This window comes from Doryrhamphus excisus, linkage group LG19 (assembly GCF_037039965.1).
Source record: "Doryrhamphus excisus strain RoL-2023G ecotype Guam linkage group LG19, RoL_Dexc_Guam_v1.1, whole genome shotgun sequence".
Lineage (NCBI taxonomy): Eukaryota > Metazoa > Chordata > Actinopteri > Syngnathiformes > Syngnathidae > Doryrhamphus > Doryrhamphus excisus.
Genome location: NC_136375.1, coordinates 10201850 through 10218198, shown reverse-complemented (window position 1 = coordinate 10218198; position 16349 = coordinate 10201850). Strand labels below are relative to the sequence as shown.

General features: G+C 40.8%; 1 protein-coding gene across 2 annotated transcripts in view; it reads left to right on the top strand.

Annotated features, from left to right (window-relative positions):
• usta (uronyl 2-sulfotransferase a) overlaps positions 1 to 16345 on the top strand; it is a 40493-nt gene extending 24148 nt beyond the window's left edge. For both annotated transcript variants that reach the window (XM_058057381.2, XM_058057380.2), the window contains 7 exons: positions 398 to 441; positions 3840 to 3995; positions 8410 to 8489; positions 8561 to 8714; positions 13476 to 13573; positions 13664 to 13821; positions 14792 to 16345. In XM_058057381.2, coding sequence (XP_057913364.2) covers positions 398 to 441; positions 3840 to 3995; positions 8410 to 8489; positions 8561 to 8714; positions 13476 to 13573; positions 13664 to 13821; positions 14792 to 15084 — 983 coding nt within the window. In that variant the 3' untranslated portion in view covers positions 15085 to 16345. The remainder of the gene's footprint in view (positions 1 to 397; positions 442 to 3839; positions 3996 to 8409; positions 8490 to 8560; positions 8715 to 13475; positions 13574 to 13663; positions 13822 to 14791) is intronic.
• Positions 16346 to 16349: the final 4 nt, after the last annotated feature.

The window sequence follows — 16349 nt, the reverse complement described above, 5'->3', positions numbered from 1 at the left end:
AAAACATCTTCTTTCTTTAATATTTTATTGATTATTTTTCCTCATAATATTACAGTGTTACTCTTGTAATATTACTGTGGTTTTTCTGTTAGAGTACAACTTTTTTTCTCTTAATATTTTAACTTAATTCTTGAAAAATGACTGCTGTTTTTCCATTGTTTTTAGTTTTCTTGTTAAATTGTATGTGTATATTATAAATATGTTTATTATTTGAATATAGTTTTTAAAAACTGCCTTGGGATGCATTTTGCCCACCCCTGCCATGTCTGTGATTTTGGTGGGGCGCTGTCCAGCGTGCCCCAGGTCCTAAATGTATACTTGGGTCTTACTGTTGGTAATTGTGATGAATCCATGGAGCCTTATTGATTGTATTGGTTTATTGATTGTGTCTTTGCAGGTGAATCCACATACATGGATGACCACGGACCTCCTGCTCCCAGAGTGAGTCCTGCTTTCTTCTTTTTTTCCACCATTTCACATCTTTTTTTTCTTTCTACAATATAATGTACAATCCATGAATCAGTTCCACACATGCATGGAGAGAATGTGTTGACAACAGGCGGTTTGTACGCATCCAGCTGCTCTCTTGTAGTCCCCGCCAACTTCCATGCCATTATCTTCCTCCCAAACTCATCACCCTGCCTTTTTCACTTTTCTTTATCACCACCCCATCGGCCACAATAGCAACACAATGTTAGCCCTATTAGTTGAGCCACAATGGTTGGCACACATAGTCAAAATGAAAATGCCGTTGGTTCCATCCTACACCATTGTTGTAGCTTGAATTCGATTTCATAGCAATAAATGCTAGCCACTGTGTGGGCATTTGGGCGTAGGCGTTTGCACCTCGGAACAGATGAAATCAATTCACATCATTTCCAATGGGAAAAATTCTGGTTAAATTACACGTCAACCGGCATCCCAAAACAGATTGTGTTTGACCTTTGAGGTTCGACTCTTTTCTGCACAATTCATGCTCTGAACCTCTTCCACTTGTCAACATCACACTATGTGTGTGAACTCCAGACCGTAGTCCCCAATTAGAATTTCATGGGGAATAAGCCAACTAAATTACTGATAGTTTCCACCATGCACTGTGAGCGTGTCTTGGTGGGGGGGGGGGGGGGGGGTTCTGGATTGCATCTTAAACTGAAATGTGTCATATTAATGAGAAGTAAACATGTCCAAGAGCATGAGTGATAAGTAACCTGATAACTTGCTGTTTTTGGACTACTTATTATTGTAATACTTCAGGCAGATTTAAATCAAAACCATTGTCGATACCTGCTTTTCACTGCTATTTTTAAGAAGTCGCTGTGGACTGACCGAAGTTTACGTCAGGTTTCAGAGCAGCTGTAGTCTGATTCCGAATTACTAACTATCATCTTACATCTCACAGACAGTCGTGTCAGTGGCCACAACCACCACGTCTGGGACGCCCTGCTCTCATTGTGATCAATGTTTTGTTTTGTTCGCAGTGTGTGTGTATGTGCTCGCACATGTCCGGGCTTTTGGTAAATGCGGCCATAGGTTATAACTTCGGAGTTCGACGCTGGATGCGAATGAGAGTGTATGGAAAAACCACATGACTCTTAGAATAACATCATTCTTCTTTACGCATAAGCAGGCATGACAGGAATGTCTCCCATACAGTGCATATGTTGGAAATATACCTTCAGTCGTTCTTGAAATGAAAGTAAGGGGTAGCATGTGTATTTATGACACACGTATAGCCTTGTATATCAGTCATTCAGCATATAATGATTACTTGTCCAAGCCATTAAATAAGAATCCATCAATGACGCATGAATGGAGAATGACCTGTCATGGCTCCTTCCAAGATGTTCTGTGGAGATAACTTCATTTGAAAATGAATTAAGCTTTTGTGTCTGTTGAGTGAATGTGTGCGGGCGAGGTGCTGAGACAAGTTCAACTTGAGGAAACGCACTGTCAGAGCCGTAATAAAGCGAGCAAGTATTCGACCCATCAGCGAGGGAGGGAAAACAAACCTGTTGCATAATGTCTTTTTTTGACAGAGCTAATCAACTTCCTGTAAGTACAGAACAGAAAAATGAGGACTTTCACTTCCCTTGGTTGTGCAAAACATACCTTAATCATAATCACCTCATTGATATGGTTACATAAGACCTTCCCCTTTTTTTGGGAGGGGGGGGGTTGTCATTTATTTGGACAGGATTTCCACCAAAAAGATTTGTTGTTCCCTGTTTTCATAAGACGCATTCAAAGACAAAGTGAATTATATATTGTATATTGTATAACAGAGCTGCACGGCGGGAGAGTGGTTAGCAGGGAGACCTCACAGCTAGGAGACCAGGGTTCAATTCCACCCTCGGCCATCTCTGTTTGGAGTTTGCATGTTCTCCCTGTGCATGCGTGGGTTTTTCCTCACATTCCAAAAACATGCTAGGTTAATTGGTGACTCCAAATTGTCCATAGGTATGAATGTGAGTGTGAATGGTTGTTTGTCTATATGTGCCCTGTGATTGGTTGGCGACCAGTCCAGGGTGTACCCCGCCTCTCGCCCGAAGACAGCTGGGATAGGCTCCAGCACCCCCGCGACCCTCGTGAGGAAAAGCGGTAGAAAAAGATTGAATTAATGAATGAATATTGTATAACATTTTGATGTGCATGAATGCACAGCAGCACTCATGCACATCAAAATGATACATAGACCCTCCCACCCTCATTCCCATAGCAATGCTGAAAAGATATACTGTAATAAGAATGGACCCTAACTTGTGACTCACTTTTGCGAGATGCTGTGTTCCTTTTTCCGCAACCCGGTAGAGAGGAACCTACCATTCGCCGTCTGACTTTTGTATTGTTTAAATGACAGTTTTAGCGCATAAATAGTCCGTGGATGTGAGCGATGACAACGTAGCAGCAGGTGACACAAGCTGGAGCTTGTAAAAACCTGGGTGGAAAGTGTCGACGTTGCCTTTGAATAATTCACACACGTTCACACCTGCCGTCCACGTGGAGGCAATCATCATCGTCTACCCCGTTTGTGGGGAAGGGGATACTCTGTATGCTGTCACTGTGGCTGTAGTTTTTCCTCATCGTGGTTCACCTCCACATTTCTCTTCTGTTGTTTCTCTCACTGGCTTCTCATCTGGCAAACGTCCAGGCTGTGTCACTGTGTGTGTGTGTGTGTGTGTGTCTGCAGCACCAGAGGCAAAAAAGGCTAATATATAACATGAAGTTGCATGGTACTGCTTTAGAAATCAGCCTGTTGTACTCCCACAAGTAAACAAAAAACATTCATTTGCAGTAAGTGTATCCACTGTTGGATCAAAAGGTGCCCCCCGCCCCCCACCCCACAACCCTTCTTGCCCTTCCTCTCTTACAAAAACATTATCATGTGGGCATTTTTTTCCCCATCAGGAAAAGGAGATGAACCGAACAAGCTTTTAAATTGTGCAACTAAATTTATCTTGTGTTTTTGTTTTTAGATCTGTATCAGGTTTTTTCTGTGTGTACGGAAATGTCGTCCACTTTCTCATCCTTGACTCACTTCCTGGCAGTGTTGCTCAGTTCTACATTTGCCCCGTATTTGTCTGGAGCATGCATTATTGCTGTTTTTTTCAGCACCATTAGATTTCATTTAATCAGCTTCCATAACAACATGCATGTACATGCATGCTATCTGTTGTTGTTTCAGTGAGTTTGGGATGCTTCACTGGTGCGTCATGAGGAGCGTCAGCTAACTCATTACAGCAGAATATGATGCAGTGCGAACTACGTGTTTGTTGAGTCACACTAAAACACAAACACAGCTGTTATTAACACAACCTATGTGTGTTTCTATATGTTCCTAGGTGCTCACGTTCCCCAGCCAGGTGGTTTACAACCGCGTGGGGAAGTGCGGCAGCCGCACGGTGGTCATCCTGCTGCGCCTGCTGGCTGAGAAGCATCAGTTCAACTTGATCTCGTCGGACATCCACAACAAAACACGGCTCACTAAACACGAGCAGGTAAATGAAATTCGAATTGATTCTTTGTATTTACACGGGTGAAGAAGCTTAATGAGGGGCAATTCAATGATGCAAAGGTTCAATTCACATAGATAATAGGGCCCTAGCATCCTCATTTTAGGGGCTGATCCAAACAAATTGTCTAAAACGATCATTCTCCATTCTAGTGATAATATAATAATATTAATACAATATATATATATGTATATATAGTAAATAGGCTGCACAGTTGTTGAGTGGTTAGCGTGCAGGCCTCACAGCTAGGAGAACCGTGTTCGATTCCACCCTCAGCCATCTCTGTGTGGAGTTTGCATGTTGTCCCCGTGCATGCATGGGTTTTCTCCGGGTACTCTGGTTTCCTCCCACATTCCAAAAACATGCATGTATGAATGTGAGTGTGAATGGTTGTTTGTCTATATGTGCCCTGTGATTGGCTGGCGACCAGTCCAGGGCGTACCCCGCCTCTCAGCTGAAGACAGCTGGAATAGGCTCCAGCACCCCCCGCAACCCTTGTGAGGATAAGCGGTAGAAAATATATACGTATATATAGTATATACTTGTCAAATGAACCCGACTTTAGTTGTCAAGTGGGTCCATGCATGGCACAGCTTGTCCAGTGGGAGTCATTTGATTGATTTACTCATTTAATTTACTTCCAAAATGTAATTTTTTTCTGGGAAACATACAGAATACACTTTGTGTGGACTGACTAATTGTTCCCCACCACTAAAATACCAGTTTGGAGCACCGAAAGTAAACAGTGTTTGCCGGAAACAGATTCGGTACCCACCCCCTACTGCTCCCGACTGATGACTAAGCCATCTGTGCATGTGTCTGACCCTTTCCAACAAGTTGAACTCCTCACAGAAGCTGTACAAAGATGCTGCAGGCTCCATCGCTCCATCACTGAGCCATTCTATGCAAATGTCAATATTGAAACTGCTACCTGTTTACTCATTCATCAAATCCTGAAAGCCTGCACACACACACAGTGGCAGAACACCAATAGGTTAGATGGATTGGATAGAAATATCCAGGGCATTCCAGCAGCCGGGGGCGGCGACAGCAGTTCCATCTTTGCATGCATGCTTGAGCGGTTCCACGCACACGGCTAAGTTTAGAGTTGCTGCTCTCATCAGTTGCGGTTCCGGTTATGGGGACCCGGTTTCCAGCTCGCCATCCCAGTGGTCCTTTAATGGGTTTTGCCCAGGGTTGACGCACGGCAGAAGGTTTGTCAAGAACATAGTGACCCATCTGTCCTGCCCACAACCGGGCGACTCGGCTCAGTGGGGGCGAATGGAACTGAGTGAGTCGGTGACTGCACTCTTGTGGGACTTCCCAAAAACAAACCAGCTGAGAAATATTGTAGAGTCATGAACCGTGTGCGTACACAAACACATAAAAGTGTCTCGGTCCTAGTGCGAGCAGCTTGTGTAAATACGACACAACACTTCATTGAAATCTCAATGTAAGTCAGGAGCTCTCTGTAGTTTTTTCCCCCCTTGATGAGTCCTGCAAAGACGCCACGGGGCGCAGGAAAAAGGGGGGCGGGGGGTTGCAGGTATGCTTGGAATCTCTCTCCATTTTCCCTCCCTGTAGCTTTCATTTGGTGAATGAGAGGAGGTCTGGCCAGACTTGCCTTTGGGTTTGGTCACAAAACACACACAGCAAAAGTGCCAAATGTGCTTAAGGGGCTACACATAAACCTGAGACAGGAGTTTAGCACTTGGGGAGGGGGGGTGGGGGTCTCAGGGGTTAACTTGGGGCTAATTGGTCTGGTCTCACGATGGAGGTGAGGTAGTTTTACAAACACACAGCTTATATGAACCTCAGGATAAGGAATGACATTCGGAATGAATGTTCGCACTTTACAGTAGAAAAGAAGCGGAGCAAGTGGAAATGTACTGAGTTTACAGACAAGCAGGGGAGGGTGAGCAACCCAAAGCTGACTGCGGCCTCAGATTAAGAGGCCTGTGTACATAAACAAGTATACATATTGCCTCGGCTATGACATAACCGGTACACAGTTTATAAGAGCAGCGCATTCAAACCGTCCAGCAGATAAACGTCCGCCTCCACTGAAAGCTCTTTATAAGGAGGCAACTTTAAAAGACGGAATATTACTTTTATGCGCCAAAATGAGGCAGGGCAAAATCGGCTTCTTTTTTTTTTTTTGAAAGGGAAAATGAGTTCATGGTGTGACTTGTGCCATGTTAGCACACTATAGTGGTTTTTTGGGTGCTTTAAAACTACTACACTAAAAACTACACTACACTAAAACTATATAAATTAAATGAATTTAATTACATCTACAAAACACTGAATAAAATAGATAACACTTGATGTGATTTTCTTAGTAATATTTTGTAATTATTATATTTGTATTATTAGTTATTTAATTTAATTTTTTTTTTATTTTATTTATTGCAGGCTACCAATATACCAATATAGAGAAGAAAAAATATATTTATAAATTATATTTTTATTTTTTTATTATATGTTATTTTATTTTTTATTTTATTTTATTATATATTTTTATATTATTTTTTATATTTAGAAATTATATTAAAAACACAACAAATATGTATATAATGTTGTATAAAATAACTTATATTTATTACTTACTTATTACTTACTTATGTATAAATTATATGAAATTATAATTTAAGAAGTACAATATTTACTAACTCTTGAAAAATAAATAATATATCCAGATACATATATGTACTTTAATTGTATATATTTTCAAAATTGACAAGCTGCAATACTAGTTTATTTCTCAAAAGAGACCCTGAGTTCACGATAACGAGACGAGGTGAGATTTTGCCATTCCTTTTCAGAAAATTGCTATGAAAAAATAAAAAATAGAAACAATATAATATAATATAATACTATAATATAATTTATTCCATGTTACACTCTGCTGTGTGTATTCTACCTGCCCCGCCTCCACCCACAAAGACAAAGACACCAAACAGAGTGAACTCTCTCCCTGCCAGACGCATGGCAATATATTGAGAAACATGAGACATTTTTTTCTGAACGAGAAAAGGGACAAATACTAAAATAAAATACAAAAATGAGACAAAACATACATAATCTACCTAGCAACAGTGGTGGCCAGGTCACCCTAATGAATTGTCCAGTGAAAGAGTCCTGCCCAGCCATGCTGTGATCTAATATTTCCTAGTCCACACGTGTGAGGAAGATAACATAAGAGCGCTGGTGAAGTATGTGGAGGTCTGTGTCAACGATGTGTCAGTTGCATAACCTCCACTTGGCGTTTGTACAGCCTCTGACATCACTGTCATATTTCACATGTGTTTTGGCTGCTGAGAGTGAGCACACGCTCCGTGCAGACCTTGAAAGCCTTCAGGAGAGTCTTTTCATTCACAGTAAGGGAAGAGGGAATAAGTTTGCACAATGAATGGAACGCATTAGAATGCCATTAAACCCAATTAAGGATCTCTGTATTTGTGTTTGTGTAGTCTTTGTTACTTCGCAAGCTACTTCCTGAGTCATGGAATGATGACAAGGACTGGAGTATTTCTTACTTTGGGGTGGAGATACGCTTCATTGCGATTCAGATAGCAGAAACAGAAAAAAATGAATGTGACAAAGGTAAAAGGTCATGGAGTACAGCAGTGCACTGTACACTGGAGGCCATTTTTCCCATTTTTGCTATTATTTCGTTGACCCCTTTCTCCAGTAAGCTAGTTTGCTCAAGGAATCGTCTAACTTTAGGTGTGAAAGACTAAATAAAGTCCTCCATCTGCGTTTTTAGCTGGATTTGCAGCTTTCCCAATTTTAATGGAAATCATTCATTCATTCATTTTCTACCGCTTATCCTCACAAGGGTCGCGGGGGTGCTGGAGCCTATCCCAGTCAATCACAGGGCACATATAGACAAACAACCATTCACACTCACATTCATACATATGGACAATTTGGAGTCGCCAATTAACCTAGCATATTTTTGGAATGTGGGAGGAAACCGGAGTACCCGGAGAAAACCCACGCATGCACGGGGAGAACATGCAAACTCCACACAGAGATGGACGAAGATGGTATTGAACTCGGGTCTCCAAGCTGTGAGGTCTGTGCGCTAACCACTCGACCGCCGTGCAGCCCTAATGGAAATCAATGATAGAGTTTTTGCTTGTTGCTATTCACCAGTAAATGGCCGATATTGTGACGTGTTGAAAACACCCATGGGTGAGATTGTGTTGAGGTCAGCCTTAATAGCAAATTAAAGCTTGAAGAACTTGATGAAGCATTTATGATGTCACATTTGAGTTTATGAAAACACGACTTGTGTGTTTTTCTTTCATTAAGTCCTTCATTAGTTTCAGGATGCATGTGGTCTCAGTTAGTCAGAGCCAAGCTAATTGTCTCATCTTCTGTCTGTCCTCAGGTGGATCTCATGAAGAACATCAGCAACATCCCACAACCCTTCCTCTACACGCGCCACGTTCACTTCCTCAACTTTACCAGGTGCACTAACATGCAATTCCGTTTGACGTCATGCTGCTATTTACTTAAGGCTTCCTATTCACCTCTGTCAGGTTTAGGATCGAGCAGCCCGTCTACATCAACATCATCCGCGACCCCATTAACCGCTTTCTATCCAACTACTTCTTCCGTCGCTTTGGGGACTGGAGGGGCGAGCAGAACCACCTCATCCGAACCCCCGGGATGAAAGATGATGAGAGATACCTGGTAAGAGCTTGCATGCATTTTGTCCATGCGGTACGCAATTTTGTGTGTCATGGAATTGGTTGTAAACAGGTGTGACGTACTATTCAGGAAGTCCCTGCTGCACTTTATTACACCACAAAGTTGTCACGCTCCAACTGTGGGAACACAGTCAAGGCTCATTGATAAACAAGCACGCACAGCGGAGTGGACGCATAATACCACACTCTTCAGACAAGTCATTAGTATGTGAGGGAGAGTGGACGTGTGCACACTCAGCCTCATTGTCCTTATTCTCTGTGTGGATTAGCCCCACTGAGGAGTCTTTCAACGTGTAGCAAAACAGGCGCTAATCTGTCAAGCGGCGCTTGTGTGTGACCAAAACAAGCAATGATGTCAACTGTTTCTCATTGGTTTGGACAGTTGCTTTTGCTGCACGTTCAGAACGTGTCAGCTTCAAGCGGAGGATGCTCACACGTCTTTTCACTGTCGACCCCGGTCTACCGCAGCCTGTGTGTCGGCTAAAAGTCAGAACATCTCTCTCATATTTGTTTGCGAGAGAAAAAAAGTGTCATCGGGTATTAGCACAACAAGCAAAACGGACATTTTAATGATGTTCTAACAGAAATATGTGTTCTTACATAGTATGTAGTGTTGTGGGTGTCAGTAATGTTACATTAATGACATTAATTAGCCACCGACCGCAGGAAGTACGGTACAGAAAACAGGAAGTAAAAAAGGAGCAACAACAAGGAGATAATGTTCATTCATTTTCTACCGCTTATCCTCACGATGGAGCCTATCCCAGCCTATCCCTGCACTCTGGACTGGTTGTCAGCCAATCACAGGGCACATATAGACAAACAACCATTCACACTCACATTCATACCTATGGACAATTTGGAGTCGCCAATTAACCTAGCAGAGATGGTCGAGGGTGGTATCGAACTCGGGTCTCCGAGCTGTGAGGCTTGCGTGCTAACCACTCGATCGCCGTGGAGCTGGATCTAATGTTAACATGCGATATTCATTCATTCATTCATTTTCTACCGCTTTTCCTCATGAGGGTTGCGGGGATGCTGGAGCCTATCCCAGCTGTATTCGGGCGAGAGGTGGGGTACATCCTGCACTGGTCGCCAGCCAATCACAGGGCACATATAGACAAACAACCATTCACACTCACATTCATACCAGACAATTTGGAGTCACCAATTAACCTAGCAAAGATGGTCGAGGGTGGAATCGAACTCGGGTCTCCTAGCTGTGAGGCTTGCGTACTAACCACTCGACCGCCGTGGAGCCAGATCTAATGTTAACATGCGATTCTGTTTACCATATAGGATAATATGAGTATAAAAGTGACTATAGGGGTGTTACTTCATATCTAGAGGGCTCGAATAATGTTCGAATTCTGTAAACAATTTTCCTATGCTCTCACTACAATAATATTCCATTTATAAGTAAGGAATTTGACTTTGTGGAAATTCACTGTCGGGTTTTGAACTGATTAACCACTGCAGGAGTGTACAGACCTCTTCCAGTGAGAGTGAAAAATGAATTTTTGATATTTTGTACACTGACACATGTAGATATGCTGGGTGAAAAAGCCACGCAGCTTTTTTTTCTTTTTTAGTTTTCTTGTTAAATTCTATTTTTAGAATGTGCCGCAAGCCAATAAAAAAACAGCCCCCATGTTATTGTATGTTAAAAGTGGACAATAGCCCTGCTTGGAGTCACACAGTAGCATTTTTACACTGTAAATTCCTCCATCAAGGCTCGATTTTGGCCAACACTCCTGCAATAGATCATTGTGGGACATCTGCCATAGAGAAAATAGAACATCACAGGACCTGTAAGAGCAAAAGTGTCCAATATCCGCTATGGCGGGCTTGTCCTCCTGCATTAGCACAATAGTCCAACTGTTCGCCTAAAAGCTTCCTACTGGATTTTGTTGTGGCCTCTTTGAAGCAGCGGTTTATTGGTAGTCGGTCCAAAGTCATAGGCGAGCGCAGCTTGTTCACTCGTAAAGCACAAATAAGCCCTGGCAGCGGCCACGGGCTAAATTAGAAGCGCAACTGTGCCGAAATCATCCCAAGCAAGGAAAAACAGTGAAGAAAACACATACTTTACGCTATCATATCTTCACGTACTGTGTGTTGTATGTGTGCTACAGTATATCCAGTACATCAAACGAACATCAACATCGCAGTGCCCGCCAGTCTGACTACATGGGGGTCGGGGCTGGTTCAAGTTACATGCGGTTGAAAAATCAAAGAAGATAATCCTCATATAAGCACCTGGCACATCTATGTGACAGTAGGAAGCCTTCCTCTTCCGCACTTCCTGTGGAATTCCCTCACCCGGACCGATGTTCTTTGCAGCTCTTGTAGAAAATAATCTGTTTTGAAGTTGCTTTGTAAATAGCAAAATGTTTTCCCATGGGAAATCATAAAGATAGGAATCATCCATTCTAGGATTTAGCGGCAATGTTTCAAGTAAACATTCTTAACTGTCATCCAAGTGTAAAAAGAAGCGAACCACTGCTTGTGATGTTTGTTGGAATAAAAAAGCAAAAACAAACAATGCTCATTAGCAGGGATGTCACAATATCTAGCCAAAAAAAAAAGTCTTTCTCGTGATCCTTAAGTCATGAATTAATTAATCGAACCACCCGTCAAGATGCTGAGCCATCATCCAAACGGCCAACACTCACCGAGGCGGAACAGCGCAACATTTTGCGCGCTCACAGAAAGCTATGGCAAAAGAAATGCTGCTCTTTAGTGCAGTGGAAAAGCCAGCATTTCAAGAAATGCTGCAAATGTTATACAGTATGATTAATCACTAATGAATCAGTCTTTTATTTTGGTGGAATGATATTTGTGGGATGAGCCTTATGTAGGATGTATGATGTCAGATGGGAGAATGGAAATAATATCTTGGTGTTGTTGGGAGGTTTGAGATTTGTGATTGAAATTGACACAATCACTAATTAATGATTTCATGCTTGTTGAACTGTGCCATTTTGAAGTCATTCTTGTCTTCAAAATGGCAATGAAGAAGCAAAAAAAATGGCTGAACTGAGTGAAAGTGTCATAAGAAGTCCACCCAAACAATAAAGTGCCCCAATAGTGCTCCTTTTTGTGGAATATGTTTCATAAAATCAAAAAAAGACTCAGGTGATGCTTTCATACTTGCAGTGTAAACACAAGTTAACCAAAACAAGAAGACACTGAAAAATGACCCTTGACCTTTTGTCTTTACAGGCGTTTCCCCCCCATTAGCATTGCTCAGATGACGAATTGGAGCGTAAATGGTATCGTAGATGAGAAATGTCTCTCATCATTGTCCTCGACCAAGGTCGAGGCTCGTCGCGGTCCTCTTGTCTGACTGCTGGTAATCCGGCATGATGGACTATGGAAAGCTCCGTGCTGGCAGTGACGGATGGCGGCGTTTAATTCAGCCATCACCTGCTTATCGGGGCATACATCTTCACCGCTGACTTATTCATAACACTTTTCACTTCTTCATCACGTCCCCCATGAATGCACATGAAGTTTGTGCTCGTGTGTGTGTGTGTGTTGTTGTAAGTCCTCAAAGCTTACATCACATGACATGGATTTGACTGCGCTTGTAGTATTTACACCTCCATGGATGTTTTTGTAGCTGCCACACAGAAGAGGAGTTTCTTAAGTTTTTATTACTTATCATTTCATCAGAGTATGGTACTACTTCACTGTGAGAGTAACTGGGGTGATATTATTTTGGAGCAAGGAACGTTCAGCGCCTCTCGAAGCAAGTTGGTGTAGCACTCCCTCTAGTGGGACAAAGGAGTCGTTACAGTACATTGCTCTGGGAGCCACAGGAAATACACCACCCGTCAAAAGTTTGGAGACTCTTACACATGCTTTTCGATAAGAAGGTGTGTTTAGACTTTTGACTGGTAGTGTGTAAGCTGTGGGAGTCCCAATACTCTAGTACTACTGTAGTTTTTCCAAATACAATATAGTTCAATAACCAAATAGGAATTATTCTTCCAAGGTAAGAGTACTATGTTCACTTTGGGGGGGAAAAAAAGTTTGAGAAGACAATAAAGTCCTACATTTCAGACAATAAAATTGTAAATGTATAAAAAACAAAGTTGTAAATTTATGACCAAGAAAATCATAAATTTATGAGCAAAAAAATTTGGAAAATTACTCAAATAAAATCTTAGAGAAAAAAAAGACATACAATTATGACAAAAAGTTGTAAATTTACTAGAATAAGTAGAAATTTTCAAAGAAAAAATCCTAATTTTCCAAGGTAAAATGTGTACATTTATGATAATAAATTTGTAAGTTTGCGATAAATAAAAGTCGCACATTAATTAAAATAAAGTTGAAATATTACAAGAAAAAAACTACATTTACAAGGAATAAAATTATAAATTCACAAGAATAAAGTCTTAAATGTACATTCCTTCCTGAAAAGCTATGCTCTAATATTATGACATTTTTGTAATATTAAAATTTTTCCAACTTCATTCTCTTACATTTATGACTTTATTCTCAAAATCTCAGATTTGTTTTTCAGTAATCCTTGGTCAAATAATTATAAATAAAATAATACAGATAATAACTATAACAATGAAATAAAATGATAACAAAATAATGAAAAAATGTACAAGCCAGTGAAAAAAATACCAAAAATATTTCCAAATAGGTTCACATAAATAAGACAAACATCCAGAGCATAAAAGAAATGAATGAAGAGGTCAAATACCCGCCTTATTTGTTTTGCTTTCAGGACATAAACGTGTGCATTCTAGAGAACTACCCCGAGTGCTCCAACCCTAGAGTCTTCTACATTATCCCCTACTTTTGCGGACAGCATCCTCAATGCAGGTATCGACCGTCTCGTGATTGGCTCCAGTATCTTCTCCTTTGCTCTTCTTGTGTTCAAACCTTTTTTGGGGGGGTATTTTGTGCCACCAGAGAGCCAGGCCCATGGGCTCTGGAGCGGGCCAAGCAGAACGTGCTGGAGAACTACCTGCTGGTTGGCATCTTGGAGGAGCTGGAAGATGTGCTGCTACTCTTGGAGAGACTTTTACCGCACTATTTTACTGGCGTGCTCGACATCTACAAGAGTCCTGGTAGGCACACGTCTAACACCCTAAATCAGGGGTCTCAAACACATAGCGCGCGGGACAAATGTGGCCCGCAGGACACTAGTTTGAGGCCCCCGCCTTGATACGAAAGTTTAATGTTAGTGCGGCCTGCGCAAGTTTGATATGGATGCTGTATGGTATCATGTACCCAGAAAAAATTATTACGTTTGATTCATGTTCATGTTAAAGGTTAAATAACTGTTAATAGTTATCCTCCCTATCCGTGTGGAAGTGGTAAGTTTTTGGCTATTTAAGTTTAAAGGAAATAACTTGAAGGCTACCGTTGAGGTCGCTAGCGCTTTAGTTTGCGAGTTAGCATGTGTCTCAAGACCCTGCAGTTGCGCAATATGTTGTAAATAAAAATAGTATAAATGTGACTATAGTCGTGTTTTGTCATGTCTACAGGGCTCTAATAATGCTTTGTTCATTTTAATCTGAAAAAATAATTTGTCTACCCACCAACTATATGTGGTTTCTTAAGTTTTTATTATTTGCCGTTTTATTATTATTATTATTATTATATTTATTTATTTATTACTGATTGATTGATTTACTTTATTCTTGATTTGTTTATTTATTTTTCATCTTATTTTTTGAAGAAAAATAAAAAGTAAGATATTTGAGAACAGTGGAATGTTTTATCAGAGCTTTTCTTGTAGAAAATTTGAACCAAAGCGAAGTTTTTTAAATTTTTTGGTTTTTAATAAATGCGTTTTTTTTTTTTTTTGGAAAACCTGATGCGGCCCAGCCTCACCCAGACACAAGCTCCAGTGGCCCCCAAGTAAATTGAGTTTGAGACCCCTGCCCTAAATGCTCCTAATTATTGATGGCGGTCCCAAAGACAAGCTTGAAAGTCGACATTATGGGTCTTTAGCCCAAAGCGTGTCCGTAATGACATCCAGTGTTTTACTCCAAGGTGCGGAAAGAGAAGCTAATGTGTGTCTGTGTCCTGTAGACTACAAGAAGATGGGCAACATGACGGGCACGGTACGCAAACACACCCCCACCCTGGAGGCGCTGCAGGTGCTCTACAAACGCATGCGCTACGAGTACGAGTTCTACAACTTCATCAGGGACCAGTTCCACCTCATGAAGAAGAAAATCGGACTCAAATCCGCAGCCCAGCCGCCTGCGTATTCCCCGGATTTCCTGCGGGAATTGGCCCTGCGGACGCCCCAGCCTCTGGACGAAGACGAGGAGCTGGACACAGACATGGAGGACGCAAACAGCTGGCTCGTCCATCAGTAACAAAAAAAGAAAAAACGCCTGAGGAGTGGACGTTGCCCTTCCTGCCCTCCACGCCGCGTCCTGAGGAAGCGACGGCGCCTCGCAAAAAAGTGAGTTGGATTTGAAGTAGCGATGATCCGAATAGGCGTGGACGGACTCGCCACTCTCGAGGTTGGCGCGCTGCAAGTACGAGGTGTTCTATTTAAACGTTGACAGGGGATCACGGAAAAATCATGCGGTTTTATATGAAGTGCGGCTTTCATTTCTGCTTGTTGGAAGCTGTTTTATGCTGTATTCTCCAGGAGAGATGAAACAGCTACGTTTACTGTCGGGGACGCGCCCAAAGGATGGGAACGTACATTCTTAAAAAAAGCCAAACCATGACTAGAAGAACTAAACATGTTTATGTATATCAGTCCAGTGCCGTGTGTTAGTAACTATGTGACAGGAAGCTCTATTCAGCCACGTTTCCACCAAGCACCGCAGTTTGTCCTTTCAATTCTTCCATGTCAGTGAACTACAGTCAGGTGTCCTCATTTACTCCCGTTCTGCACTCCTGCTTCTACTCCTGAACCAAAAGGGGGAACATTATATTATCAGGAAAATCTGACAAATATTTTTCTATATATTTTGAGAAAAAAACAAAGAATGAAGTGGAAAATGTTAATATTATGATCTAAATATCATAGGAATAAAGTCATCATAACAGCAGAAACGGAAAGTACAGCAGAAATATTTCCAGAATTAAGTCAGAATATTATGAGGAAATGTGATGTCATTGTAGTAGCATAGAATTTTTATTATTCTTTGGGTTTTTTTCATAGGTCAGAATATTATAAGAAACAAAAAAAATTAAGTTGTAATTGAAAACGTAAAATTGAAAATATTATCATTAATTAAGCAAAAGCAGAAATTCTATAATAATAAATTCAAGATTTTCAGATAAAAAAATGTTGTATTCTACAAAAAAGAAAGTGGCAATTTTACGAAAGGAAATTGGTAATATTTGATATTTGGTAATATCAATTGGTAATAATTTGAGGAAAAATATTATAATTTGATTACCATACAGTTTAAATATGTGTAAAAATATATGTTTTTAAAGATAAAAACAAGTTTTATTGGAATAAAGTCCAAAAAAAGTTGTAATTTTATGAGAATAAATATAAAAACATAAAAAATAATATAAAAGTGAAATATATATTTTTTAATCAGTTTAAAGTAAAGAGTCTAAATATACATACGTACACACACATATATATATATATAAAAGAGTATAAGAGAAT